The sequence below is a fragment of the Pseudorca crassidens genome, chromosome 14, assembly GCF_039906515.1.
Source record: "Pseudorca crassidens isolate mPseCra1 chromosome 14, mPseCra1.hap1, whole genome shotgun sequence".
NCBI classification, from domain to species: domain Eukaryota; kingdom Metazoa; phylum Chordata; class Mammalia; order Artiodactyla; family Delphinidae; genus Pseudorca; species Pseudorca crassidens.
The window spans coordinates 54,456,396-54,484,113 of record NC_090309.1 but is presented as its reverse complement, the minus strand read 5'-3'; the positions used below and the strand labels follow the sequence as shown (position 1 = coordinate 54,484,113).

The 27,718-nt window shown below is 50.1% G+C and overlaps 1 protein-coding gene and 1 long non-coding RNA gene across 5 annotated transcripts in view; one reads left to right on the top strand and one right to left on the bottom strand.

Moving 5' to 3' along the window:
- The window catches only part of EPAS1 (endothelial PAS domain protein 1), an 88,633-nt gene extending 63,909 nt beyond the window's left edge, over positions 1-24,724 (top strand). For all 3 annotated transcript variants that reach the window (XM_067703061.1, XM_067703059.1, XM_067703062.1), the window contains 10 exons: positions 8,542-8,648; positions 14,377-14,524; positions 15,176-15,390; positions 16,476-16,669; positions 17,198-17,308; positions 18,642-19,123; positions 20,028-20,154; positions 20,304-20,406; positions 20,564-20,737; positions 22,468-24,724. In XM_067703061.1, coding sequence (XP_067559162.1) covers positions 8,542-8,648; positions 14,377-14,524; positions 15,176-15,390; positions 16,476-16,669; positions 17,198-17,308; positions 18,642-19,123; positions 20,028-20,154; positions 20,304-20,406; positions 20,564-20,737; positions 22,468-22,619 — 1,813 coding nt within the window. In that variant the 3' untranslated portion in view covers positions 22,620-24,724. The remainder of the gene's footprint in view (positions 1-8,541; positions 8,649-14,376; positions 14,525-15,175; positions 15,391-16,475; positions 16,670-17,197; positions 17,309-18,641; positions 19,124-20,027; positions 20,155-20,303; positions 20,407-20,563; positions 20,738-22,467) is intronic.
- LOC137205223 (uncharacterized) lies at positions 7,204-22,295 on the bottom strand. Of its 2 annotated transcripts, XR_010934057.1 has the most exons (5): positions 22,215-22,295; positions 21,132-21,252; positions 19,632-19,866; positions 9,170-19,520; positions 7,204-7,509 (listed from the first exon to the last, which is right to left on the bottom strand). It is a non-coding gene; the product is annotated as an uncharacterized lncRNA (long non-coding RNA). The 2 variants fall into 2 exon arrangements; XR_010934056.1 differs by having other exon boundaries at positions 9,170-19,866.
- Positions 24,725-27,718: the final 2,994 nt, after the last annotated feature.

The window sequence follows — 27,718 nt, the reverse complement described above, 5'->3', positions numbered from 1 at the left end:
AAACCCTGAGATCTCAGCTTCCCCCTCTCTATAATGCAGATGAGAATACTGCCTGCACCTGTTTCACAGGATCAGTGTACGATGAGATGATGGCTATGGAAGCGCTTTGAAAACCACAAACCCCATAACTGATGGGAGGCTTTTTGTTCCTGCTGATGTCTTGCTCCCTGTTTTTGCCCTCCCCCAAAGCTAGTCTCCCCACTAAACTCAAGGGGCCAAGACCACTTCTGGAGGCATGTAGAGGCTGGGGGCCTGGAAGAAGGAGAGACCACCAGCAGAAACTGCCTCACCTTCCCAGCCAGCAGGAAGCAAAGGCCCCAGGACAGAGCTCCTGCTCAGCGGCCCCCAGGCCTGCCCACCTTTCTCTCTTCTGCTGCATGTCCCATGGGTGTCTGGATTTCTTCATGGCTGCGGCCCTACTTTCCAGGCTCAGCTGAGTTTCTCTCCCCTGATTCTAGACTGACCTGGTGTTGGCTGGTGCCACTCCAGGTTTAAGAACTTTTGTAAAAGTGTCCTTGAGTCACCCCTGTCCCCATAGTGCTGGATTCAAGGCTCTTGGAGGTAGTGCGTCGTTCCCGATGTAGAAAGAAGCGCTCTAGCCTCATAGGGAGAAAATGTCACGTGTGAAGACTTGTGTCCTGAAACTTTGACACAGTCAGCGTTTATCATGACTGTTCCTATGGTCATTATTGTGATACAAGGATAATTAGAGAGATTATTCCAAAGGCAGGCACCTGAGAAATCCACGCTGTGTGTAAGGTTCTTTCTCAGAGGTAGTCTTTGTATTCCAAGAACGATCCTGGGCAGAAGATACAGTTTTGTAATGTGCATCCCTCTCCGTAACCTTCTGAGACAAGAGAAATCCTGCTGCGTAGCCCGCGTGTCTCCAGCTTCGAGCTGGGGTGGTGTGGAGTGGTGGGGTGGGGTGGGGTGGTGCGGTGCTCCGCATGCCTTAGCCTTAGAGCGGCTGGAGCAGTGCAGACAGTGAAAGCTGCGTGTGAAGCACAGCCCTCGTGAGACCCCAGAAGCACTGGGAACACCCTACTGTCCTAGGAAATAACTCCTCATCCCTAGATAACAGAAAAGAAGGATTTTTTTTTTTTAAACTTAAGACTTTGATCCTTGTTAATGTGAAGGGAAAAAAATCCTCTGGAAAGGGTAATTTGACGTTATCCCTCATTCATCATCTTGTTTTGAATGAATTTCAGGTCGTTTCTTGAAAGCATCTAACCTTTGGGTAAAAGGAAGGGGGGACAATAACATGAGCAATTGGGTGCCTAAGAGTGGAGAAGGCCCTCTTCCCAGAAAGGGGAGGGGCCTGCACTGACTTCTTAGTTTGGTTCAGGGCTGGTAGGCAGAGTCGATCCTGGCTCGACGGAACCTGTGATTTAGGGCTTTGTGACTCAGGGTGTGGAGGGTGATATTGCTTATAAGGTTTGCTAGACACAGTGCACTTTGAGCAGAATCTTGCCTTTCAAGAAACCTAATTACATGGCCCAAACTCTGAATCCAGAGGTGCTGGAAAGGTGGATGCAGAGGCATGTAAAGACACAGAATGCTGTGCCACACAGAAGCTGTGTTTAACGGATTAGCAGATTAGCTAACAAGGGCACAGACACGGCTTAGACAGTTTATAAAGTGACTATTTTAAGTCCTTAATGCCTATGTGTTATTTCTCAATTGCCCTGATGAAGACCTAGGATTTTTTGGTTTTGGTAGCTTGTCTTGTTTACACTTTTTTTATTGGGATGGGGAAGGATATACACATATTCATACTCTCTCACTCTCTCTCTCTCACACACACACACACACACACACCTCTTCCAAGATCAATGCTTCAAAAACCAACACTTACATATCATAGCGGGGTGGGGTGGGGGGCATTGCATTTTAATCAGGGAATTCACTAGATTTAATGACATCTGGCACACATGAGGGGCTGCAATTTCCCATAAAGGGGATTATTTTCCCAATGGGAAAGTTAGGAAGAATCTGATGAAAATGTACGGCAAGTAGAACCCACAAAATCACTTTTGAGGCTGTTTGGTACTTTTTCTTAGATGTATTGAGACCATAGACGTAAACACAAAAAAAGAGAAGGATCGTGGAGAAAAAGGGGAGAACCGAGAGGAAACGGGGGAGCGACAAATAAAATAGAAAAGAGTAATCTTGTGTGTAAGTCTCAGGTTTCCCAAATCAACTGAACCTGAAACAAGTTATTCTGAAACATCTGAAGTTGAATGAAGGAATGCAGATGATTCAAAATGCATTCATCCTGCTTCTCTTAACAAAGGGTCAGAGGACCACGTCAAGTCCTGTATTAATGATCTGAAACAGCAAATATTGTTAGAAGTGGATTCTGTAACAATTTTTATGTCAGTCACACTTATGTGTATATACAGTCAATTGCTCTAGATAGGGGGAGTAAAGTTGAGTAGCAGGTTTAAAGAAGAGTATCCTGATTATCAGTGTAGTGGATGATCTCGTCTCCATTTACGATTCAAATAGAGGTGTTATACTGTGTCTCCTAAAATGAGCAGCCAATTAATGAACTGTGATTTATTGAGCATCTGCTATATATCTAACTCAGCGCCAGAGACTAATTATATCAAAGAAGAAAAGAGATGATTCCTGATCTCCAATAGTTTGAGACATGAGCAACTTAATGAACCATTCACCCAAAAGGAAGACAAAAATTGTTCTCAAGCAGTTTAACTTTAAAATGGGGGTGGTTCTGGGGCTTCTCTGGTGGCACAGTGGTTAAGAACCGGCCTACCAATGCAGGGGACACAGGCTCAATCCCTGGTCCAGGAAGATCCCACATGCTGCAGAGCAACCAAGCCCGTGTGCCGCAACTACTGAGCCTGCGCTCTAGAGCCTGCGAGCCACAACTACTGAGTCTGCACTGCAACTACTGAGCCCATGTGCCTCAACTACTGAAGCCCGCGCGCTCTAGGGCCCGTGTGCTGCAACTACTGAGCCCGCATGCTGCAACAACTGAAGCCTGTGTGCCTAGAGCCCATGCTCTGCAACAAGAGAAGCCACCGCAATGAGAAGCCCGCGCACCACAACAAAGAGTAGCCCCCACTCATCGCAAATAGAGAAAGCCCACACGCAGCAACGAAGACCCAATGCAGCCAAAAAATAAATAAAAATTAAAATTAAAAAAAATAAAATGGAGTGGTTCTTAAATTCACGTGGAGGCGCCATCTAGTGGAGAAAGAGAATAACTGAAAGAAGTCAAGCCATCAAGGAAAGTGGGGCAAATCTATAATGCATATAATCCCACTGTGATTTCGTGTGTTTTATGAGTCTTCCTGTATGTTAGAAATAAATTATAAAAGCAAATTATGTGGATGAGAGAAGTATCACTGGGGGAAAAGTTATAACAGGAAAATTTTCAAATTAACAAAGAGGGTCCTGTAATTTTCCCAGATAAAGAATTTGAGGGCAACCCTGTTTTGTCATTGGGTTAAGGCAGTGTAGGATGTAATAATTTCAGGAGTTACAGTTCGATAAGATGCCTGCATTTCAAATTCTGTGGATCAAATCTGTGATGAATTCTTTTTATACAAAGAAGTTGGTAATCGTGATGATGACAAAAGGGAGGAGATAGTTGAGGACTGTAAAGAGGCTGTCAATAAAGTTATAGAGAGCCATGAGTTGTAAAACACATGCGCATCAAAACACCTGAAAAGCAATAGTGTTAAAGTCTGAGAAGAAAATAGACTGACTTCGGGCAAACTAATAGTAAAAGATTATATACTTTCATTGTGTACTGAGATACATTTAACAAATTATTTTACTTTTTTTTAGAGGATAGGTGGCATCTTTAATTCCAAGTGATCTTTCAGACTGTGATACATTACATGTCATTTTTAGTTTCGTATTTAGTGTATTCTAAATATTTTTGCAGACATGCACAGTAGTCTTTCTTTACCTATCTTATGTAAGATGGTATAGTATATTTCTTTAAATCCCTGAGCTAGAAGAAACTTTAAATGCTCTCCTTGTGCATCTGTGTCTCCTCCAAACGACGACGTTCTGAAATCAGCCCTAAGAAAGTTTGAACATATTTATGAGAAATGCTTGTATATCGTCCTGTCTAATCTGCTTGAAATTCTCCTTGGAAGAAGCAGCTCTACAAATCCTTTTTGGAATTTATTTCAAAGTGTAATGGACCTCACAATTCAAAAATTATTCCCCTGCGCGATCTGCTTCTCTCCTGCTACAATTCAAGGCAAATTTCCCCTTCTTGCTTGTGGGTTTCAAGGTAATGAAAGGCAGCTGTGGCATTTGGTGGCACTCAGGGTCAGTCCAGGATTGAGCCAGGGCTACCCTCCTATGTATACTGTGAATACACCCCAACTGTAACACATAACACTGATAGGGTGGAAATTCATTATCCATTAACTGTGGAGCTGATTGTATAGATATTCACTTAACTGTGTACTACTGGAGGAAAACACAAGGCAAAAGTATTGTTTAAAGCCAAGAAAATCTGGATAGAAATATATTGAAACAAATGTCACTGAAATCTGTGTTAGTGAATAGTTTGGGTATTATTGGGGAAATGCAGTTTCAAAGCTAAAAGCACATACAGAAACCTAAATGAGGCGAGTCAAGTGTTGCCTAGGAGAGGGCATTGCCAGAAGGCCGGAAGGAAAGAAAACAGACCTTAATAAAAGGATGGTTTTATTAGCAAACGCGTTCTTTGGAAAACAAATAGGTGGTTAGGAAGTACTTTAAACTTTTATCCTCTCATATAGTTTAAATGCTCTCTAACCTTCCACGATCGTTGACTGAGTGAATCCTGTACTCGTAGGGAACAGGGGTAAAAGCTGCAGCCAGACCTTGTCTGACTCCAGGCTTGGCGTGTGAAGTAGGGAGCTTGCTGCCTCGTCCCTCGTGGGCGGGCGCGTGATGGAGCCGGCTGAGGCCCGGGCTGCATTCCTTCTGCCCAGGAGGCCACACGGCACTGACACTGCAGCCCAGCCGGAGAGCCCATTTCTCCCTAGCGCTCAGCCACAGGTAGTCCATGTTGACAAGGGCCTCGCAACATTTTTAAGGGTAAAGAGCAATGGACGAGCAGTAACTGTCATTTTACATTGTGAGGCAGACCTGACTCTGAAATCCAGGGCCCAGCTGTCTGACCCACACATTTCCTTGGGGCAACAGTAACTTCAGATTTTAACCTGAAAGTTCTCTAGTTTCTTTTTTTCTTTCTTCCTTCTGCCTCTGCCTCCTGGGGCTGCCTGTCAATGTCTACATTTCTCTCCTCACCTCATCCTTGATCTGGTTCTTTTCCTACTTTATTATTAAACAGGGACCTCTGTGCTTCTCGTTTCTGAAGTCTGCTGAATTAAGTCCCTTCATATTTTCTTCCCCTTTACAAAGGGAACAGCACTACTGAGCTGACTTTTGAAATTTATGGGTGACCCCAAACTGATTTTTTTTTTTTTCTCCAGAGAGTCAGGGCCCCTTAATTAGAAAGAAAGAAAAAAAGTTCCCCTGCCCCTGGTGAAGAGAGCAGATGAAATGGTGTTATCACAGCCCAGCTCCCGAGGCTTCCCTGAGACAGAGGGAAATGAGCAGGGAGGGCCCTTGTGTGCCGTGGAGGCCAACCCTATAAACAAACCGGGTTCGTTAGCCTCCCCGCTGGCGTCGGCACGCCTGCAGATTGAGGGCAACGACCATTAGCTTTGAGTTGGGGTTTCCTGGTTTTGTGAAGTCTGACCAGTCGAATGTTCTTCAATTGTGTTTGGGGTATGTGTATTTCCCAGTTTTTATAGTCGTCTGTTAAAAGGCATGAAGGAGGAGACGTTAAATATTTATTTTAGTTGACAAGATAAATGAAGGCTGCTACTGGGAAGAGGGCTGGCAATTCTGAAATCGAGGTTTGTTTGTCCACTTCCAAAACATGCCCATTGTGTGCCTCTGAATGGATGGCACGTTAATTAGATTAAGAAATATTTTATTTGAGGCTGATTGTAATAAACATTTACTCTGAGCATTTTAAAAGATTCTAATCTTGAAAGAAAGTGTAATCTCTTCATGGAGTAGAGTCAGATCTTTCCCAGAACCAGCCTCATTTTTGAGGGTCTCTAGGAAACTCTAGACCTAGTTCGGGAACAGAAGTAGCTTATCTGGCACATTGGTGAGCCTGTAAATGGCCAGCCCGTTGTCAGCACAGCCCACCGGTGCAATTCTGGTTCCCAGGCTAAGGCTGAAAGGCATGGGACCCATCAGAAAAGCTACGTGGGTGTAGGAAACGAAGGGCCTGCACTGTGCGGCCGTCTGCTTGTTCTCCCTGAATCTCCACCTTGGCTAAGGTGCCATGAATGCCAGCCCTGGAGGTAGGCCACTGAGGAACATGTCTGTTGCTGATGAGTTCAGAGACCTCTCTGCTCAGGGCCAAGTGAGGGGACAGATCCTCCTGGTCTGAGACCAACTGGCTGGTGCAGGTGAGCTGCTGGAATCTCACTGGAGAAATCTCCCCTGGGCTAAATCAACTGAGACCTAAGCTTCTCAGCTCAGTTGTGTTGCCCGTTGTTTTACAAAGGCTTTAACCCCCAAGTCTCACCTAGGCAGAGAATTTGCCTCTTCTCTGCCCACTTCAACACCAGACACACCTTACGGAATGGAGAAAGGATGGATTGAGCATCGTGAGGGCTGCGCTGAAGGCTGTGTGTGTGCACCGTCATGCACTGAGACAGGTGACCATGCTCTAGGAAGAAAAGTGGGCCATTAGTGTCCAGGTTCCTTAGCAGTGCTGGGCTAGACAGGGCTCTGATTGTACCTTAGGCCCCCAAAGACTGTCAGGCCATTGGTCAGCTACTCTAGCATTTACTGAGCACCCGTGGTAGTGGAGGCCAAAGGAGAATGTGGTCCCTGAGCTCAGGGGTTGGCAGCCTAGGATGTGGAGAGAAGCATACATTACTCCTTGTGACATTGTGTTTGCCTGTTAGGACTTGATGAGAAGGGGAAACCTGGAGAAAGCTCCAGGGACAAGGCGGGACCTTGAGCTGGCCCTGTCATCGTCAGGGCTCCGAGAAGAGAAGGCCTCAAGGCTCTGCGGCCAGCGGGGGTTTGCCAGGGGTGGGAACTGCGAGGAGAGGGGTCTACCGGGGAGGGGGGACCTGCCATGCTGCCGATCAGCTGCAAATCAGACTGCTTGGAAGATGGAGACAAGACCCTGGAGCCTTAGAAGTTAGGTGGAGTTTATTTACTCTGGATGTGGTTGGTCCTAGGTAAGCTGGAGGTGCTTACGTAGAGGGTGACAGAATGGAAATAATATTTTAGGATGATTTCGTCTGACCTGTGCAAAACCCGTATGGAGCGGGAGAGAGGAGTAGAGACAGGAGACCAAGGAGCCACGGCTTCTGCTTTCCTCTCCACACTGTTCCTCTCCAGCATGGACAGGTGACAGGGCTGTGCCCCCGGAGTCATGTATTCCAAAATAGAGCTTGTAATGATGAGGATATAGCATCACTTCTCGCTCGTGATAGGCTAAGTAAACAAGACAGTGAGCCCGTTAGAAAAAGTGTGAGAGACCAAAGATGATGAGAAATAATGTTTAGGTATGACGTGGGAAAGAGCTAATCTGGTGGTTCTTGGGCAGGGCTTTGCTTATTTTAAAGGTTCCAGCACAGAGCAGAGGGTCCTCAGAGAGTTAAGTGATTCTTCACGTTCTCCACATTTGCCTTTTCTCTGCCCACTTCCCATCTAAGGCAGACACCCTACACGGAAGCCGCCTATTTATCGGAGTGTAACGAAGGGGCACATTTCTAGGACTATGATTCTGTATCTGTTCCTCTCGGCACCTCCTGCCCTCCCTCCTTTCCTTGCGATAGCAAGAACAAGTAGAACCCATGAAGGCAAACCTGATGTCTAGGAGGTATCTGAGGTCACCAGACAGGACCCGAGGGGAGAAGGTTTAAGCACAGACAGGGCTCTACCTGCCTGGGTCCCTCCTCAATCCATGGTTAACACACATGCAGAGGCCGCCTCCATGCTTTTCCCAACTTGGGACCACATAATTTTCACTTTTCATTTATATCGCCCTCTACTAGAATAATCTGGAATAGTCAGGATGTTCCCATTTTCGTTCTTGCTCTGTCCCCGGACACTTGTGTAGACATCAAGCAAACTGTCTACCCTCTCTGCATCTCTGCTCCCTTGTCTGCAAAAACTGTGGGTAGGGGGCAATGAGAGCCCCTTCCAGTGGCCACTGGAGCAAGGCACATGTGTCTATTTGGGGGTGGGAGGTAGGGAGCCCCTGAACAGGTGCTTTTCCTTCCTCCCCAGACACAATCCAGGAAGGGCAGGAAGAGTGGAGGTTCAGTAGACCCATAGTTGCAGGTTGACCACCATGTTTGTTGTTGGTTTTTTCTTTTGCTTGGATGAATGGTACAACCGGGACGTTCCGAGTGTGTTTCATTGAATGTGTGCATTTGAATTACCTTCTACATAAAGGTCCTTGAGCCCCTGCTCATATTCATATGGTCTTTCTCTTCCCCCTTGCTTTTTAAAAAAATTTAGAATCACAGAACTGGTTGGTTACCACCCTGAAGAGCTGCTTGGCCGCTCAGCCTACGAGTTCTACCATGCACTGGACTCAGAGAACATGACCAAAAGTCACCAGAACTGTAAGTACCAGGAGTGCCCTATATGTCTGTGGAATCTGGCCTTGAGTGGGGTGTGACTGGTGAGAAGGGAGAAGATCCAGTTGCTTCCTTCACAGAGCCATCATCTTGTGTGGCAGACAAGACTCATGCCCGCAGGATGGTTAGAGAACCAAGGCTGCCACCGTCCTGTGTGACATGCTCATGCAAATCAGGAAAAGGGCACTTTGGGTAGGGGACACACAAACACACCAAGGCGTACAGCCTGGAGAGTGGAAGGTGGGCTGAATCTCAGTCCCTACTTACCACCTCACTGAGCACACTTATGCAGTGAACAGTCTGCTTAACCTTATGCAACAGCCCCGTAGAGTGTAATACAAGACAGCATGGAATCAACTTGGGTTATGCGCTATAGAAACATGTACATCCATTCAAAGAAGAGGGCTGAGAGAGTTCAGGAAGAGAGAAGACAGGGCGCTTGAGTTGGACCTTGAAGGATGGAGGAGCATTGGTCTAAACAGAGGTAGAGAGTGCATGATACCAACCTAATAGACGTGTTGAGGCGGGTCCTGGTTTTCCAAGAGCTTGCTTGCTGAATCAAGAGAACTCAGTTGGGGAAGGCTGTCCAGGCAACCCAGTAACGGTGTGTGGAAATTGTGCCTTGCAGCTTGAAAGAAAACCTGAATTATGAAAGGATTCTAGAACAGGGCTGTCCGATAGAACTTTCTACAATGGAAATGTTCTTCATCTGCGTCATCCGTATGTGAGCTATGCTGTATATTAAATATGTCTAGTGCAACTGAGGAACTGAATTTTTTCAATTTAGTTTTAATTAAATTTAAGTAGTCATGCTTGGCTAGTGGCTACCATACTGGACAGGGCAGTTCTAGTGCATTTCAGTTGACTGTGTTCCCAATTAAGGCTTCCCATTTGCAGGTGATCCAAGACAATTTTCTTGAATCCATACAGCCCATCAACATGCAAGGACTATGGGTCTATAACCCAATACCTGGCCTACTGGGGGAAATAGAAATTGATAGGATTGATCCCTGCCCTAAGGGATCGCATTCTGCGGAAGAAGGAGGGCTTTGGGCCCCGTGGGAGCATGGCGGTTCATACCTTCTGCCTCAGTATCTAGCATAGTGTTTGGTACAGTACAGGCACTAAATGAATGACACACCCAAGGGCAAAAAAAACATATTTGGGAAAGAATGCTTCAAAATAAGTGCCCCCAGTGCAGATCGGGGTGCTGAGAGGATTACAGAAGGATTTAAAATGGGTAAGTCTGAGAAGATTCCCAGTGGCCCTTTTGGTCTTGGAGTCCAAGGATTAGCTGTGGCCTTGGAGTGGCAATGAAGAAAATGGAAGTGCAGTTACTTGTCCGTTGTTCCTAAATCCATCCATCTATCCCAAGGTTAGGACACCTGAAGTTCAGATCAGCAGGCCATAAGCTGTATAGAAGCACAGTTAATATTCTCTTAAGGAATGAGATCTTCTCTTTCTAATTGGTTTCTTTGCTTCATCCTCATGGCTTTCGGGTTTGATCCAACAGTGCAACAGGGCCCCTAATGATATCTCAAAGAAGTTTCTCACTGTGTTCTCCAGCAAAAAAACAAACCATCCAGCTTCCCCATTCAGGGACCCAGGGATGCGGGAGGGAGGTGGAGGTACTTTTGTGCGCCCATGGATGTGGCCCAGCTCTAGCCTGCCCCAGCTTTAAACTGTAGGATGTGGCTCCAGCCTCCACTCTGGGATTCCCCATGCTTCTCTGGCCCATGGTGGTTTCAGCTCCCAAAGTCATGCTGGTACTGGGACCCAGGGGCCTGGCTCTGGCCCAGCTTACCCAAAGATTCCCAGTGCCTGGCTTTCTGGGGCTTCCCTCCTTTAGATGTAAAACTGGGGAAAAGCCTAGCCTTCCTTCTCAGCCAAGGGTGAGTCAAAGTAGAGGACAATAGCGAAAGTTTCTGGAAATTCTTGCGGGACAGTATTGTGCTTTACCTTCTGGGGTGGGAAGGTAGAGGAAACTGCTGTCAAAGAGAACAAAAATGATGGCTTCTCACTAGGCCTATGAAAGTGATTTTTTTTTTCCTTCTCTTAGAAAATCTTTGATCCTTAAAAAAGAGCTGGGGTAAAAAATTGTCATATTAATTTTCTGCTGAATCCAGGGGAAATATGGTGCAGATTTATTGAATCTGTGGTTTTAAGCATTAGGCACGCTTAAAGGTAATTCATAACCCAAATGGAAATCACAGGTTCCCGTCTTCCCCTGATGGAGCCAAGTAAAGCAGCTCTGAGCTCAGGCCTCTGCTCAGCCAGCCTGAAGCCAGCAAAGGGAGATGTGCGTGGGGTGGAAATTGGGCTAATGCCAGCTAAACACAAGCATCTATTTCTCTTTCACTTTCCCTCTTTTTCTGTCTCTCAGTCTTTCTCAATCTCTCTCTGTCTCTCTCTCTGTCTCTCTCTCTCTCTCTCTGTCCCTCTGACTCTGTCTTTCTTGCTGGGTTTATGCAGATAAAGTTGCACCACAGACCCACACTCATACTGTGGAATAATTGGAGGCCCAGGCTTGAGGCTCGTCCAGGTTTACACACCAGCATCCCGAGTTTATGCTCGTATGTGTGTTTCAGCCTGTGAAAGTTGACCGTTGAAATTACTGGGGAAGCTCAGACCTCAAACCAAATTTAAATAATTGAAAGCCATCATTTCCAAATGGGTTAGTAATTTATACATTGTTACCCTCAGAAGGTAAGGGTTTGGGGGAAGGGGGGTTGGTTTCTCTTTGTTGTGTGAGGACATTATGTGCTCTTAGGAAAACAAGATTAAAGGCCATAAAAAGCCTATCTACCAAGTAGCAGGCCCCTCACCAAGGCTGGCATTAATGAGCAGATGATTAGAAAGCTGGCGTAATTATATTCTACTGACAGAGCAGGCCCTCGCCTGCAATCGCTAGAAATGCAGTTAAAAACCTTTGCTCACTGCACTGTTTAATCAAAAAGAATAAGATCCCTGAATCTTGTCTGCATTAAGAATAAGTTAATGAGTTAATGAATAAGTTAACTCCAGGTACTTGAAATTGTGCAAGAATCGTGTCTCTTGGGCATAGGAGCCTCAATGGGGGTAGATAAAGGGAGATGAGGGAGGACAGAGTTATTTCTTTGGCCAAAGGGTCCATGATGGTTTAGGACAGCAGCAACCACCAATTCAGTCTTCCTAGTGAAGTGTCGCCCGGGGGCATGTAGTAGGAGGGCACTGTACTGCGGGCCACAGGCTGTCGAGTAACCCAGACTGTTGTCCTGTGTGATGTAAAGCAGGTCAAAATCCCTCTGGCCTTAGTCCCCTCATATTAAAAAAAGATGGTATCTGTCTTCCCTACAGCACAGGATTTTATTAAAAAGATTAGACAATGATGATATGACCACTTTGGAAAATAACTTGGCCGTATCTTATAAAGGAAACATGTACTTACCCTATGACCCAGCCATTGCACCCCTAGCTGCACTCACACTGTATGTCCATACAAAGATTTGTACACAAATGTTTATAGCACCTTTATTCATTATAACCAAAAACTGAAAACAATGCAAACATCCATTGACAGGTGAATGGATAAATTAGTTATGGTATCTCCATGCAATGGAATATTACTTAGCAATGAAAAGCAAACCAGGAATACCTACAACAACGTGAGGGCTCTGGGAAACATGCTGGGTGAAAAGAAGGCAGACACGAAAGAGCTCTTGTATGATCCCGCTTACCTGTGAATGGAGAGAAGATCCTTTCTATGTATAGCAACAGAAAACAGATCAGTGGCAATGGGGATTGACTGTCAAGAGGTATAAGAAATTAGGGAGGTTGGATGATGGAAAGTTCTATACCTTTGATTGTGGTGACTTGTTACAAGGGTCTGTGCAGTCGGCAAAACTCATTGATCTGTGCTTAAAATGGGGGCATTTTTTTTTTAATGGGTGCATTTTTTATTGAAGGTAAATTAAACCTCACCAAAGTTGACTTTTTTTAAATGCAAACAAAACCAAAAAGACTTAGGACCCTTTAATTTGGACTATAAGCCTGTCGACTGTTTCCACTGAGGGGGCCTTTCAGCAAATCACTCTAAGCCTCAGTTTCTTCAGATGGAAAACAGGAATAATAATAGATACCTCGTGGTATCACTGTCCAGTGAACGAGGTGATGCTAACACTAATCCTGTGGACGCTTTGTGTGCCAGGCACTGTTCCAATTCCTTTGCAGAAATGAATTTATCTTATGAGATGGTTTTGAACCCTGCACAGCAGGATACACATGTAAGTTATGTGTAGTATGGTTACAGTGCTTCTTGTAGCTTGGAGGTGCTTGTTAATTTCTGAACAGGAGGAAATGTGCCAAGAAAAACATAAATGTGAAGGATTACAAGCACGGTTAGTACGAACCTAGCTGCATTCCTCAACCACACAGAGTGGTGAATGGGGAGTGATTCCCGAGCCTACACGGAAAAGTGGGGAGGTTTGTGACGTTTAGAGAGTCTGCATGTTCTCCCACAGGGCCCCTTGTGACATTATCTACAGACGTGTCCTGTAGACGTGACAGGGCCTGGGCACTGTGCATGTTAGTAACTTTGGAGCAGAGGGGCTTTTCCTATACAGCATTTGTCGGTGACATTCAGCCACATTTTTGTTCCTGATAAACCAGGCAGGCAGATTTGGTCCTCAGTACAAACAGCTATGGGACACTGGGTACTAATTATTATTATCATTACTGTTATTATTGTCAATACCCCATTTTGCAGATGAGGAAAACCGAAACCAAGATTTCCTAATCCTGCCAGCATGCTTCTTTCTCTGTGATTTGGGGGTTTCTGAGACTGGAATTCAGAAGAATGAATTCCCAAGAAGGAAAGTAAATGGGCAGTTCAGAAAGCTATCAGAAATCCTAACATTAGCAAACTTTCATTTAAAGGGACTTGTTGATTCTTTTTTTAATGGGAGCAGATGGAGCATTCTGGACTGGGGAAGAGGGCAATCTGGGATGCCGGGCCCTTTCCCCGATGTTTTTATAGAGTAAAACAAACGTTAAATGAACATTTAGAGCATTCTGGAAGAGGAAAGAAGTCATGCGCAGGCAGCCCCTCTGGGCGGCTGGGAGGACTTACCGGGGCTTTGGCGAGGCTGTGTGTAGAGGCTGGCGGGGGACTTGCTGCCTTTGCTGTGGGTCACAGACTTGCTGTGGCCCCAAAGGCGGCAGGTCTGACGGATGACCTGGAACAATCGAGGATATCTGGGGGTTTCTTTAAACTGCCTTTATTCGCAAGCAGAGTGCCGATGGTGGGCCTGCTACCAGTGGCTGCCCGAGGACAGGCGTTGTCCACGCTGCTTGGAAGCACCCTGCCGCCTGTAGTGTGAGGCAGAGGAGGCTCGCCTGTTCCCTGCGTGCCCATTTGGATCCACAGGGCACCCCATGGAGAGGCTTCCCTTGGGGGGGAAGGAAGGGCAGGTGCTGCTCTTGGTTTCTGCTCCCAGCTGAGCCAGGGGTGAGCCAACTTGCCAAGGGCTTGGCGATGGCCACTCCCTCACAGCCAGCCTAGGGAAGTCAGTTAAGCTCTCTGGTTACTTTCCTCATGTTTAACATGAAGAGTTGGGCGAGATGCTCTAAGCTCCCAGCCAGCTCATTCTCCCCCATCTTTCCCCTGCACGCTGCCCTCCCCGTGGGGTCTTCCTCCCCCACCTCCTGACCTCAGGTCCCATTTCTCCTCCCCTAGTGTGCACCAAGGGTCAGGTGGTGAGTGGCCAGTACCGGATGCTTGCGAAGCACGGGGGCTACGTGTGGCTGGAGACGCAGGGGACGGTCATCTACAACCCTCGCAACCTGCAGCCCCAGTGCATCATGTGTGTGAACTACGTCCTGAGGTGAGCATGTGAGGGCCGGCGGGGAGGGGAAGCAGGCTGGGGTGCAGGGTGCTCCTGAGACTGAGGACGCAGCCCAGGAATGCCGAGCCTTTCAGGACCTGGCACCACGTCGGCGAGCTCTTTTGCAGTGGGCGTCCTGGGAACAGTGAAACACTGGGATTTCCCCTTACAGGCTTGTTCTGCCCCTTCCCCCTTTGTCATCTGTCATGCCTCTGACCCACGTGGGGAGGCAGCTAGAACACAGTCGTCACTTAAGTGCATTCTGAATGGGAACCAAGGGAAGAGAACCACTGTTACTTTTTGGGAGAAGATGTAACACCTTTGCTCGGTAGCACCTGGGAAGAAACCTAGAGAAAGTCCTTGCTGGGGTGCAACAAAAGCAAAAGCCTTCAAGTCTCATGCACACCACGCAGCCCACGTACGATATTAACACAGCATCCAAGACAGATACACACTCAGTGGGTGCTCTCCGCGTCGCTAGCTCCACGACTCCAAACTTCCAGTGCACGGTTCTTTACGGAATGCCAACACACTGTCCGTACCCGTGTTTCTGTCTGAGAGGCTTAGCTATCAGGACTTCCATGTGTCTGGAGAGTAAAAGAGTTTTGCTGGAAACTATGGACGGTCTGAAGCTCGCTCTTGTCCCACCAGTGAGATTGAGAAGAACGACGTGGTGTTCTCCATGGACCAGACGGAGTCCCCGTTCAAGCCGCACCTGATGACCATGAACAGCATCTTTGACAACAGCGGCAAGGTGGCTGCGTCTGAGAAGAGCAACTTCCTGTTCACCAAGCTGAAGGAGGAGCCCGAGGAGCTGGCGCAGCTCGCACCCACCGCAGGAGATGCCATCATTTCTCTGGATTTCGGTGGGTGCCGCTTCGCTGAGCCAGGGCCCGTCGAACCCTCTTGGGGCGGGGGGAGGCCTCCCTGGCCACAGCTCTTCCTTAAGCAGAGCTGCCGTGTGCCTGCCCTGAGTCTTGCTGATCATCCGTTGGTGGACAGACCCTATGCTGGGCACGTGCACTCACCGCAGCATAAGACCCGTCCTATTTCTGACCTCGTAAAGCGCTGAGCAGGGGCGGGTGGTGGGGGGTGGGGGTGTTCTGGTCGATTCTCCACCGTGGGGAGGGGGGAGCCTGAGACGAGAGGGATCTGCTCCGAGGCCACGGGCATCTTTCCACAGGGTTGGCAGATCTCCATCTGCACCTTGAAGGACAGATTGCTTGTTTAGGCAGAGGCCTGCTAGGTTGAAATAATGTTGGGAGAAATCCTTCCAGAAACGTGGGTTGAGAAAAGATTCAGGCCCGGGAGTAAGCCCTCGAATGCACTTCTTTCAACGTTTGCCTGTGCCACGGGGATGTGAGTCCTGGTGGCCCCAGCGGAGCTGTCAGCTCTTGCCCCGCGCTCTGAACGCAGGAAGCCCCTTCTTCCCCATGTTGCAACCCACGGTCACCCCCCAGCCTTGCTGTGGCCGCTCAAGGAACAGCTACGCCACCCTGTGCTTGCTCTGGACTGGCTCAGCCCCGTTAGGTGTTGTGTTGTGAGAGGCCACCGGGGAACGGTGATCTCAGCGAATCACAGAGAGCAGCCCTGGGACAAGGAGTCACGCAGCTTCCCAGTTTCGCGGCAGCAATGTGGCAAATTGCCCAGTTTTCATAACCTCCTCCTCTACGTTCTGGATTGCCCTTCAGGGAAGAGTGGCTCCTAATACATTTAGTTTTTGAAAATTAAAGGCTTCAGCAGGGTGTTCCCATTAAAGGGGGTCTGTACATTGAACCCCAGCCCCAGTTGAAGGCCCCTTTGTCCCAGCGAAGCCTCAGCACACGGGGGCCGAGCCCCAGGCACGCTGCAGGCCCCTTTAGGGTCACCTGTGCATCCTTCGTCCTTCCTCTGCCCTGGGGTGAGCCCAGCAGTCGGGGGTGCGGACCAAGCCAGGCCCTTGTCTCCACAGGGAGCCAGAACTTTGAGGAGTCCTCAGCCTACGGTAAGGCCTTTCTGCCACCAGGCCAGCAGTGGGCCGGAGAGCCCAGGAGCCACGGCGCCCACACGGAGGCCGGGAGCCTGCCCGCCTTCACCGTGCCCCAGGCAGCCGCCCCGGGGAGCACCACCCCCAGTGCCGCCAGCAGCAGCAGTAGCTGCTCCACGGTGAGCGCCCCCTGGGGTTGAGGCCATGGAGAGGGTGGGCTCCTCCTCTGGCTGCTGCCGGACGGCTGAGCGGACAGGCCAGACCCAAGGCCTGCCCTCCTCCTACTCAGGAGCCCCCTGGGGGGCTGTGATACTTACTTGCCACGCATTAGAGCTGTGCGCTTGCTCTCAGTACCCATCCACCCCCATCTATGTGATCAGGTCCTTGAAGACGGGCCAAGTGGCACACAGCTGTGAGCCCCGAGCTCAGTCCCCAGGGAGGGCAGTAACCATCCTGCTGGGGGCGCAGAGCCCGGCCAGCCATGCCTCTATCCTGTTTGCTGTTCAAGGCAGCCTCATTTTATGACGAGGAGACTGAACTCAGAGAGGCTCCCACAGCTCCTAGGGCGTGGTTTCTTTACAAATTCTTATTCCGTGGAATAGAGTTGAATCTGTGGGTCCAGAAACATATTTCTCCTTCTACCTTGGCCTTCTGGGGAAGCCAGTGCCGTAGCCTTGACTTGGTCACCTTCCTTCCTGGCCCCCCAGCCCAGCAGCCCCGGAGACTATTACACATCTCTGGATGACGATCTGAAGATTGAAGCGATCGAAAAGCTCTTTGCCATGGATACAGAGGCGAAAGACCAGTGCAGCACCCAGGTAGGTGGCCGTGGGGAAGATTGGAGTGGCGGGCCAGGCCTACCAGCTGCTGGTGGCGAAGGCTGAAGTCTCTTCTTGCAGCCTCAGCCCTTTGTTGCAAAGGCTAGTGGGAATGCTTGGCCCAGGCCACAGTCCCTCAACTGGGTGAGGGTGCAGGGAAACGGAGCCTGTGGTCGTCTGCTTCTCTCACTTCTGCTCTCTGCTTTACCCGTGTCAAATCCAGCTCTTCTACTTTTAACTCTCGATATATTTATGTCCTCCTAACTTGGATATTTCTTAATGCTCATGAAAACTACAACTGAACCTTTCTTTCAGGATCCCTGCATTTAAAAAGCATACCCCGATGTATATGACTTCTGTGAACATAGGGAACAATTATTCCCTTTACAAACATTTCCATTTTAGGATTCTTTGAAATAACTTATTTTAAATGCATTTTAAAATGACATCGGACAACTTTTTGTTTACACGTAACTTTTCAGAAACTTATTACATAAGGCCAAACGTCTTGTAAAACCTGTGTAAACAGGCTAGGGTGTGGGTAGATGGGTATGTGGGTCACAAAACCCAAAGGAAAGTCATTCATCCCCATTTATGCATCCAGATTTCTGCCTTGCCTCCTCAGTTTGTATCTTTGTTCTGCAAAACTTTCCGTTTCTCCCCTGCACGTTCTTCTCTGAACTCCTATAAGATTCGTTACTTAGTGTTTGGTTATCACTGTCTGCTTCTGCTCTTTAACAGTTCAGGTGGTTGTAATCAGCTGCCTCCCCCAGTGAGGGCTGAAACATTTATTTTTCTGCGTCTGCTTGTGAGAATTCCCTACGGTGCCCATCATGGTAGTGGGAACTTGCGGGTTCATGTCTGAGTTCTTGTTGATCAGAATGAAGGTCCCACAGGTAGCACTGGGCCACGGTTACCCTATGAGCAGTCCACCGATACACGCTGGGCACGTGAGGTGATGAAGACAAAGCTGCCCTCGGCCCCCTGGGAGCCATCGTGCTCACCGGAGTGGGCAGGGATGGCTTCGTGGAAGAGGTGGGGCCTGCCCAGCGTGTGGGAGTGAAGGCTGGGCTCGGACTGGGAGACAGGAGAGCATTTGGGGCTGGGTGGAGGTCGTGGCACCAGGGGGGGTGTGGAAGGATGCCTGAGTGGAGACTCAAATGACTGGGGATTGGTGGCACAGGCTGACCAAGGGAGAACATGCACGGGAAGCTGCGGGAGGAAGGCCTCTGGCAGGGGTGGGGTGGGGAGGACGAGGGGCTAAGATGGAACAGTATCCCGGAGGCAGCGCCAGCTGCTGTAGCTGCTTTGCCTGTGGTCTGTCTCCCCTCAGACGGACTTCAATGAGCTGGACCTGGAGACCCTGGCACCCTACATCCCCATGGACGGGGAGGACTTCCAGCTCAGTCCCATCTGCCCCGAGGAGAGCCTCTTGCCGGAGACACCCCAGTCCACGCCCCAGCACTCCTTCAGTACCATGTCGAACATCTTCCAGCCACTGGCCCCGATGGCCGCTCACAGCCCCTTCCTCCTGGACAAGTATCAGCTGGAAAGCAAGAAGATAGAGCCCGAGCAGCGGCCTGTGTCCTTCATCTTCTTTGACGGTGGGAGCAAGGTGTCCCTGCCACAGTGCTGTGGCCAGACCTGCACCCCTCTCTCCTCCATGGGGGGCAGATCCAACACACAGTGGCCCCCTGATCCGCCCTTACACGTGGGGCCCACGAAGTGGCCCGGCGAAGATCCCGTGGAGTCCTTGGGGGCCTCGCCCTTGGGGCCCCCCGTCACTGCACCCCATCTCTCCGTGTTCAAGAAGAGGTAAGTGGCAGAGACCCTTGGCTGCTTCCGCGAAGGCTGTGCTGTACAGGGAGGGGACAGCCAGGTGCCCCGAAAGGCCCCCCGCCCCATCACCAATTCCCACTCCACAGGGGTCTGATACTCCACTCAGCCCTTCTCAGAACTCTGAGAGCTCGGGCTTTAGGGGACTCGCCCCTAGGTATGTGAGGCCTCGAGTGGGACACGTTTTATCTGGGCTGGAGGACACCCCGAGGGCCCTGCGGCCAGGGAGAGAAGGAGCTTGTCCAGGGCCCTGAGCACAGTGGCTCTCCGGACCACCCCTCAGAGTGCCTCGTTTTATGCAGAGCTCGTGAGCTGAGCCGCACAATAGCCACACGCACAACACGGAGGGAGGGGTCCTTGGCTCGGCCGTGGAAGCCTGGTTGAGAAAAGCAAAAAGATGCCCGTGCCTTCCCCCTGCCTTCGGCTGCCGGGGTCCAGCACACCCTCCCCGTCTCCCCCAAGTCCCTTCCACCCACTGGGAACTCACCTCAAGCTCCCAGGGCCCTTGCCTTCTACAGAGCCCCCTCCCTGGTTCTCGGTGGGGGGCGGTCCAGGCAGGGCAGGGGCGATGGGGCAGACTGCCTCCCAAAGACTGCCGTCACGGAGCTGGGCGGCCGCAAACCGGGACTGGAGGCTGCCCGGGTACGGGCGGGCACGTGTGGAGGGAGGTGCAGGTGCCCTGAACCCTCAGCATCTCACCAGGTAGAGCGAGGTAGAGGGCACTGCGGAAGGAAGGAGAGCCCGGGCCTCAGGCCCACCGCCCCTCCTTCAGGACTCTGCATTTGGGGTCTTGGAGCCGCCACGGCCATGAGTGTTCGTTCTGGGAGGGCCCTGGGTGTGTGGGGCTCCAGACTCCCTCACGCCCATCTCTTGGGCTTGGCAGGTCTGCAAAGGGCTTCGGGCCTCAGGGCCCAGATGTGATGAGCCCGGCCATGGTCGCCCTCTCCAACAAGCTGAAGCTGAAGCGACAGCTGGAATACGAGGAGCAAGCCTTCCAAGACATGAGTGGGGTGAGCGCCGCCCCTGGGGAGGCCGGCGGGGAGCGGGGGCTGAGCACAGAGAGCCAGGCTGGCGCAGAGCGCTGCCCACCTCAGCCTGACGCAGCTTGAGGACCTGGGTCTCTGGCCTCTCCCCTCAACCTCTGCACTTCCACCCCCAGGGGGATCCACCAGGCAGCAGCACTTCACACTTGATGTGGAAAAGGATGAAGAGTCTCCGGGGCAGTGGGAACTGCCCTCTGATGAGCGCAGACGTCCCCAGTGGTGAGCACAGGCCTGGGGGAAGGCGTTGTGCCGGTGGCGGGGCTCCCCACTCCCTCCCGGGTGCCGCCGTCAGAAACCTCTGGGCTCCTTGTGTGAAGGAAAGAGGGACGCTGGGGGCGTCACGGTCTCTCCCCCACTGTCTGACTTGGCCTTTCAGATGAGTTCATCCGAAATCCCATGAGAGGCGGGAGCCAGCCCCTGAGACACTTAACACCGCCACAGCTGCCATCTGCCGTGAGCCCCGGGGAGCCCGCCAAGAGTGGGTTCCCCCCGCATTGTTACACCCCCCAGTACCAGGACTACGGCCTACCAGCGGCTCACAAGGTGTCAGGTGGGTGCGCTCAGGAATGGGGGCACTGTTCCAGGGGCTGCTGGGTTTGGGAGGGTGTGGGCCAGGGGACGGACAAGGCAGTGGGTCTCAGCTCAGCTCCAGGATGAACCTGCTCATGAAAGGCAGCTGCCTTGAGAAGGGCGAGCCCTCTTTTCCCCCAAGTACTGCAGCAGGGGCTGGAAGGCCACGTGTCCACAGGGCTCGAGAAGGAACCCTCCACTAACCAGGTGCCACCCGGGGCTCTTCCACCTTAAGAGCCCCCGAGCCTATGCCTGCCTTTTGCTCAGTTCTTCGCGTTACTGCCTACCGGGGGGGCATCACTCTGAGCTCAGGCAGGAGCTGAGCTGAGGACGTGCTGCTGGGAGGGGGGCCAGGCTGGTTTGGGAAGACTCACCCTACTGGACCTTGCTTTCTGGGAGGACTGGCCACCTTAGTCTGTTACCATCTTGTGAAATGTAGATGTTGTCATGGAAAGGTTGCTTGTAGTTTGGGTGAAACATTGTTGGACCCCTGCCCTAAAAAAGAGAAATTTCCTCAGCAATATGGTTCGGGGCAAACTGCTGCTCAGTGCTTCAGAGCTTTAGAGTCACAAGACAGGCCTGGGCTAAGAATTCTGCTCGTGACCAGCTGGAGGACGGAGCCGGCCACACATTTAAATAAGAGGCTCGCGTGCAAAGTGTAGAGTCCGTGGATGTGTTTGCAGTAAGTGGGAGCCAGCATTATCGTCCCTGCTGTGCACCCAGTTTCCTTGAGTGGAAACTCATCCTTTTCAGGGGAAAAATAATATTCTTTTTAAACTCAGGTCGTTTCTTAGGGTAAAAGAAGGGGGGATTAGAAAGGGCTGGTGAGCAAGTATCCGTTGCTACTGCGGTGCTGCAGAGAGGCGTGAGACCCGCCCCGTCCACGAGGGAGCGAGGTCGAGTGGGGGAGGCAGGCATGGGGGGGCCGGGGATGAGGTGCTGCGGCCAAGCCAGGGGAAGGGAGAGCCGGCGCCTCGCGTTACTGGGGCCGACGAAGGGCTTCCAGAGCCGCCTCCAGGAACCCGGGCCTGCTCTTCCTGGGAAGTGGGGTGCTGGGAGCCTCCCCTTCTCAGCATGAGAAAGAGGGGCAGCCAAGGGTGGGGGGTCCTGAAACTGGAAGTCAGGCCCTTGAAGGACCTGTGTGTGTGCACACATGTATATACGCATGTGTGTACATTTTGTGTACGTGCATGTAATGTGTGTGTGCAAGTGCGTGCAGGCACCAGCTGCTTCAGAGCTCCCTCTCTCTGTTCGGCCTTTCTTCCGGCTGCCAGTGCACAGTGGGCATGGGTCAGTTGGCAACCCCGAGCCTTGCCCAGGCGCTGGCTCACGCCTCCACCTCCCAGGCCAGGAGGCCTTCGTGGGCTCTCCTTCCATCCAACCTCCCTGTCCCCCGAACATTCCCTGCTCTGTCTGCACTGCACACTCTCCCCGCCGGGGTCTCAGCCCCCTCTCACCTGATGGGATGGAGACGACATGCTTTCTGCTGGGTCCCTGCTCTCTGCATGGGCTGGGTCACTAGGGAAAGACAGACAACATTGAAGAAAGTGAAATGAGGGCTGCCCCACCTCTGCCCCCCGAGTCATGAAAACCGGAAATGCCCCTTGCTTTCCCAACACGTCTCCTCCATGCTGGCCTCTTATGGAATAGACCCTTTTCCAGATGTTTGATTTAGGGTTTTGAAAATAAGGGCACTAACTCTTCTTTCAGGCATGACAAGCCGGCTGCTCGGACCCTCGTTTGAGCCCTACTTGCTGCCGGAATTGACCAGATATGACTGTGAGGTGAACGTTCCTGTCCCAGGAAGCTCCACGCTCCTCCAAGGAGGGGACCTCCTCAGAGCCCTGGACCAGGCCACCTGAGCCAGGGCCACCCACTGACAGGCACCCCCTTCCCATGCCGTCCCACCAGCTTCACGGTCTCCGTCTGTTTTTTTGCAACTAGATATTTCTAACACCAACACACTTTTTACAAGATATACTTACCTGGCAAACTTGCCCAGGTCACCAAGTAGTGGCCTTTTTCTGAAGATGCTCACTTTATTATTCATATTTTTAAAATACAATTGTTTTACCTGCTATGTTTTGTTCTGTCAATGGAAATGTTCTTAAATTTTATAAGATTGTTCTTTCCCCAACTTCAATTACTTCTAATTTATATTATTCACGGGTTTCTCTCTCTCTCTCTCACACACACACAATTCATACTAACAAGTTTGGTGTATGTTTGTTTGTTCTCCTTTAGGGAAAGCTTTGGCTTCATTTAACTAAAAGGATTTTGTTGTTGTTGCCAAAGAGAAACAAAATAATTTTGCTCTCTCAGCTTGATTTGTGGCCTCTCTCTCTCAGCCCTCCTCCTTTCTTTTGTAAAACTAATCACTGTATTGTAAATTTCAGTCTTTTTTTTTTTTTTAGCCAACTCTTTGCTCTAATTTTGATACGATTTTTTTGGGGGAAAAAAAATGTGAAGGGTGAACTCCGTTGTATGTGGTTATCTGTGAAAGTTACACAGTATGGCTTTTCCTAAACTGGTGTTTTCCCCCTGCATTTGGTGGAGTTTTTTAAATTATTATTCAAAAACATAACTGAGTTTTTTAAAAAGAAAATTTATATCTGGGTTAAGTGTTTATCTTATATATGGGTACTTTATAATATCTAAAAACTTAGAAGCGGAAATGGAATCCTGCTCACAAAATCACTTTAAGATCTTTTTTAAGCTGTTAAATCTTCTTTTTCATGGTGTTGCTGACACTGCAGAATTGTACAGAACTCCACGGGCCTGTACTAACCCTGCTCAAGGTCTCCCTCTCTGTTGCCTTTTTGCTTTCGGGACATGCCACAGGCGTGACACACAATCCAGAAAGTGGAATCATTATGCGGGAGCATTGCCAGCTGCCTTCTCCTCATGTTCTGTATGTATTCTGTATGTATGTACGTATTATTATTACTGCCAAGAGGGTCTGACGGCACGTCAGGGGTGGAGGCTAGGGACAAATCTAAGGGAGGGGAAGCGCCTTAAACTCTTCTTCAGGTTTCATTGCCAGCCCTTCAAGTGCACTGAGCTGTGTGACTCTAATGGTCTTTCATGGGGCACACTTGGATATTTCCAGAACTACCATGAGATGGTTTAGATGGGAATTCATGAAAGAAAGTGAGGATTTAGAAATGGTATAGGGACCCAGTCCACATCCTCCCAGCTCACCACCTTGGAGCCCGTGGAGCTGGACTGAGGGGGGCACACAGGGGGGCTCCTGGTCCTGACCAGCCGCATCTCATGCCCCTTCCTCAGCCACACCATCAGCTCGCCCTACACGGCCGAGGTGCAGCAGGCAGACCTCCGGGGACAGCCCCTGGCCCTCCTTGAGGTCTGTCTGTCCCCAGAAGTGACGTGTATAGGTAGGAAGCACTGAAAACAGTGTTCTCAGAGCGTCTTGTAACTCACCAGGTAAGAGGGACGATGCCATTTGTTTTCGAAATAGCAATCACGTGAAACTTTTCCGTCATGGGTACAATGAAGAAGTTTCTAGAAACACACAAAGCAAAACACAGCAAGCCAAGAATTTGGTAAGGCTGGATGGACTTACTGCCCCAAGCAAAATAAAATTTAAATCTCAAAAGAAAAATTACCTAGTCACTGTGTTGCCAAAAATGTTACTTGAGCACCACAGCCCTGCCTCACGTACGGCAGGCGGCAGAACTTGAAGGGTTACTGACATGTAAGCGCTGGTGTTTGATTTTCTCTGTGTGTTTGCCTCAGCATGAAGGGCATTTTACCCTTGCAGTTTTACTAAAACACTCTGAAAAATATTCCAAACTTCATATTAACTTTATCTATCAACATAATGATTTCGTGAACATTATTATAAATGTCAAATTCCTACTGACAACATTATTACTATACGGGAGCTTAACTTTATAAGGAAATGTATTTTGACACTCTGCTATCTTATTAAAGTATTCTGATCCTACCACTGCTGGTGGCTCTTGTTTCCTGTGGGTTTATCATGGGCTACACTGATGTAAAGTGAAGTATGTATTTATTAAACAGTTTACAGAAAACGAACATGGGCACTGATCTTTGTGAGGCGACTGAGGCCAGCTGATTGATAGGAATCTGGAGAAAGGAAGAAAAGGCTAATGTTAAAACTCGGCAACTAAGACCAGGAAGCCATGGTCCATATTTGGTCCATGGACCAAATACGCATGGTCCATATTTCTGGGGGCCTCTTTTTCTATGTTCTGTGAGGGGCCCGAGAAAAGAAGTCAGGGTTCCTGTCTTCAGAAAATTATAGGAAGCAGCCTGAAAACTCGGCTGCCTACATGTATTCACACGCCGCACTTCGGATGAAGGCTCTCAGGGGAAAGGAGCCGCCTGAGCTCTGGGGCTCAGAGGAGACCTGTTTGGAGGCGGCAGGGCTCACGCGGGCCCTCCCAGCTAGAATGTGCACGGGAAGGGCCAGGATAACCTCAGACGGAGCCAGAGCCAGAGCCCGGCAATAGCCCCAACTGGACAGGGGCGTGATGGGTTCCCTAATTCAAATTTTACTTTTCCAAGTCATGGCCTGCTTGGAAAGAGATGCCATCTCCATGGTGGGATGGGGGGAGGGACCCAGCAGTGGCCTCTGCTCAAAATGGTCAGTCCTAGAATCAGCGTTCCCGGGTCACACACTTACAGTTCCCCTACGCGTTCAGTCCACGTGGTGTGGTTTCACACTTACCTTGTTAGCTCACTCGATCCTCGGGCTGAGCGATCCATGAGCACCCATTTCACAGATGAAACTGAGGGCCATATTAAGTGGCTCAGGCCAGTCACACCCTGCTAACAGAAGAAAGAAATGTAAACATAGTGTGGGCTGTGCTTTCTCCTCTCATGCCGACGTGCCTGCTGGGAGGTAGAGTTCATGGCAGGGCTCTGTTTTCATTTCCAAATAGACCATTCCTGTCGTTATTACGTGAACCTATAGACCTCCCTCTGTTTCTGTGCTTACTCATCTCTTCTCTTCCCAACTGCCTGGATCTTCAGATTGGATTTTCTGGGCTCTGCCCGCCCGCCATCTTGGACTTCCTGAAAACATCATCTCTTCTTTTTCTGAAGCTCTTCCATGAATGACATATTTTAGCTCATCCTTCAGGAGCAGAGTTGCCTGAAAGCATTGGCAAGCTCAGGACTCAGACCTGGGTGGGTGCTATCCTGACCCCCCAACAATTTAAGAGGTGTCCTTAAGGCGAGGCCATTGCACAACCACCTGAAGGCTGGGATTGTGTCCTCCAGCCCTTGGGGGTGCAGGGCAGCTCCAAGCTCCTCTTGCTTCTAAGCGCAGCAAGCTGGGGTGGGGTGGGGGGACACTGAGGCCACTGTCCCTGATGGATTAGAGGAACTCAGCCCCTCCAAAGCACTCAAGCACAAGACATGGGCCCCACCCAAGTCACCCTGCTTCCTTTATGTTTTGTCTCTAGCAATCGAGTGAAGACTGATTTAAAAGCTCCTCATGTCAGATTTCACTTTCCAAAATGCAGGTGGCCACTCTGCCGTACACCTGGAACTAACAACAGTGTAAATCAACTATACTTCAATTAAAAAAATGATTTTTATAAAATGCAGGTGGCTTAGGACTAGGTATGTGCCTGCATGGCCGGGTGTGCAGCGGCAGCGGCCAGTGTAGAATTAGCAATAGATCAGCCATTGGGGTTCCTCCTGACTCTGGATGCGTTCTCCTCCAGGTGGGCAAACCTTGGTGGGACGTGGCACCTTCCCAGAGCTTGCTTTGCTTGGCAGACTCCAGAAGAGAAGTCTGTCTTTTGCAGGGGGTGGGGACACTCAGACCCAGAGCTGAGAAAGGAGACAGCCCCACCTGGTGGAGTTCCCTCTGATCCATGCAGGGCAAGATTTCCCCGCTCCTGAAGCATGGGCTCTGATGAACATTTCAAACTGGGCAGGGGGGTGAACTGTGGGTTTTTCTGGAGATACGATGCAGAACCATTTCCTTCATAACATACAAGATTCAACCACCTACAGCCCTGCTCTCCTGGCCCCTGCGCATCCTCTGCTCTACGTGAAAAAACTTTTATCGGGAGGCCTGCATAAGAGTGACCAGGTTAGCTGGGCTCTTCTCTCAAGTCAGGAGTGTCCGCAGTAAGACAGTACTGGATGTATTTTCCCAGATGGACTCAAGATGCTGAAAAGGACCCGGAAATGACGCGTAGCCCAACCCCGTCATTTATTTTTTCAACCTCTTGATTCTAGAGATGAGAATACTGACGCCCAGGGAGACAAAGTGGCAGGGCTGGGAGCAAAACCCAGGCCAGCATCACGGGGACTGAGGCCGAACTCACCATAAGTGAAAGGGGCCAAGTCCTTGGCCCATGACATCAGGTCTTGATTTCTCAGCCAGTGCACAGGCCCTTCCCACACACGGCCCTTCCCACCACCACCTCACAGGCCTGGGCCTTGTCTCTTCCCTCAGGGCACTTTCAGTTCTTCTAAAATGATCATGATCACAGCGTCACCCCATTTCTTCAAAATATTCCTTTGATCAGTGGCCCCCGTGGGAACTGCTTGGCCTCTCTGTGGCCTCGGTGAAAACTAAACCAGCCCCTTCACTTCTAGACTGACTCTTCCTTGGCCTCCCAGGCCCCAGGAGAAAAGGGTTTTGAAGTACTTCTCAAATAAAAACCACCCTGGATAACTCAGACGCCTGTACAAGCTGGTGTACAGTGTTGGAGGCCCACAGCCCACATTTTCCCAGGCAGTCCCAGTCACAGATACCGTGTTTCAATGTCACCCAGGTGCGCTTGTACTTGGGCCAAGGACCCCCATCTTGGGTTCAGAAAGCGGGAACCTTATAGATACAAATGAGCCCTCAGTTGCTTTAGGGCGGACCCCAGGTCCTGGGGAAGTTCAGAGGAGGCCAGGACAGACCAACCTGGGCCTCAGGGGTGGAAAATCCTCCCAACCAGCCATG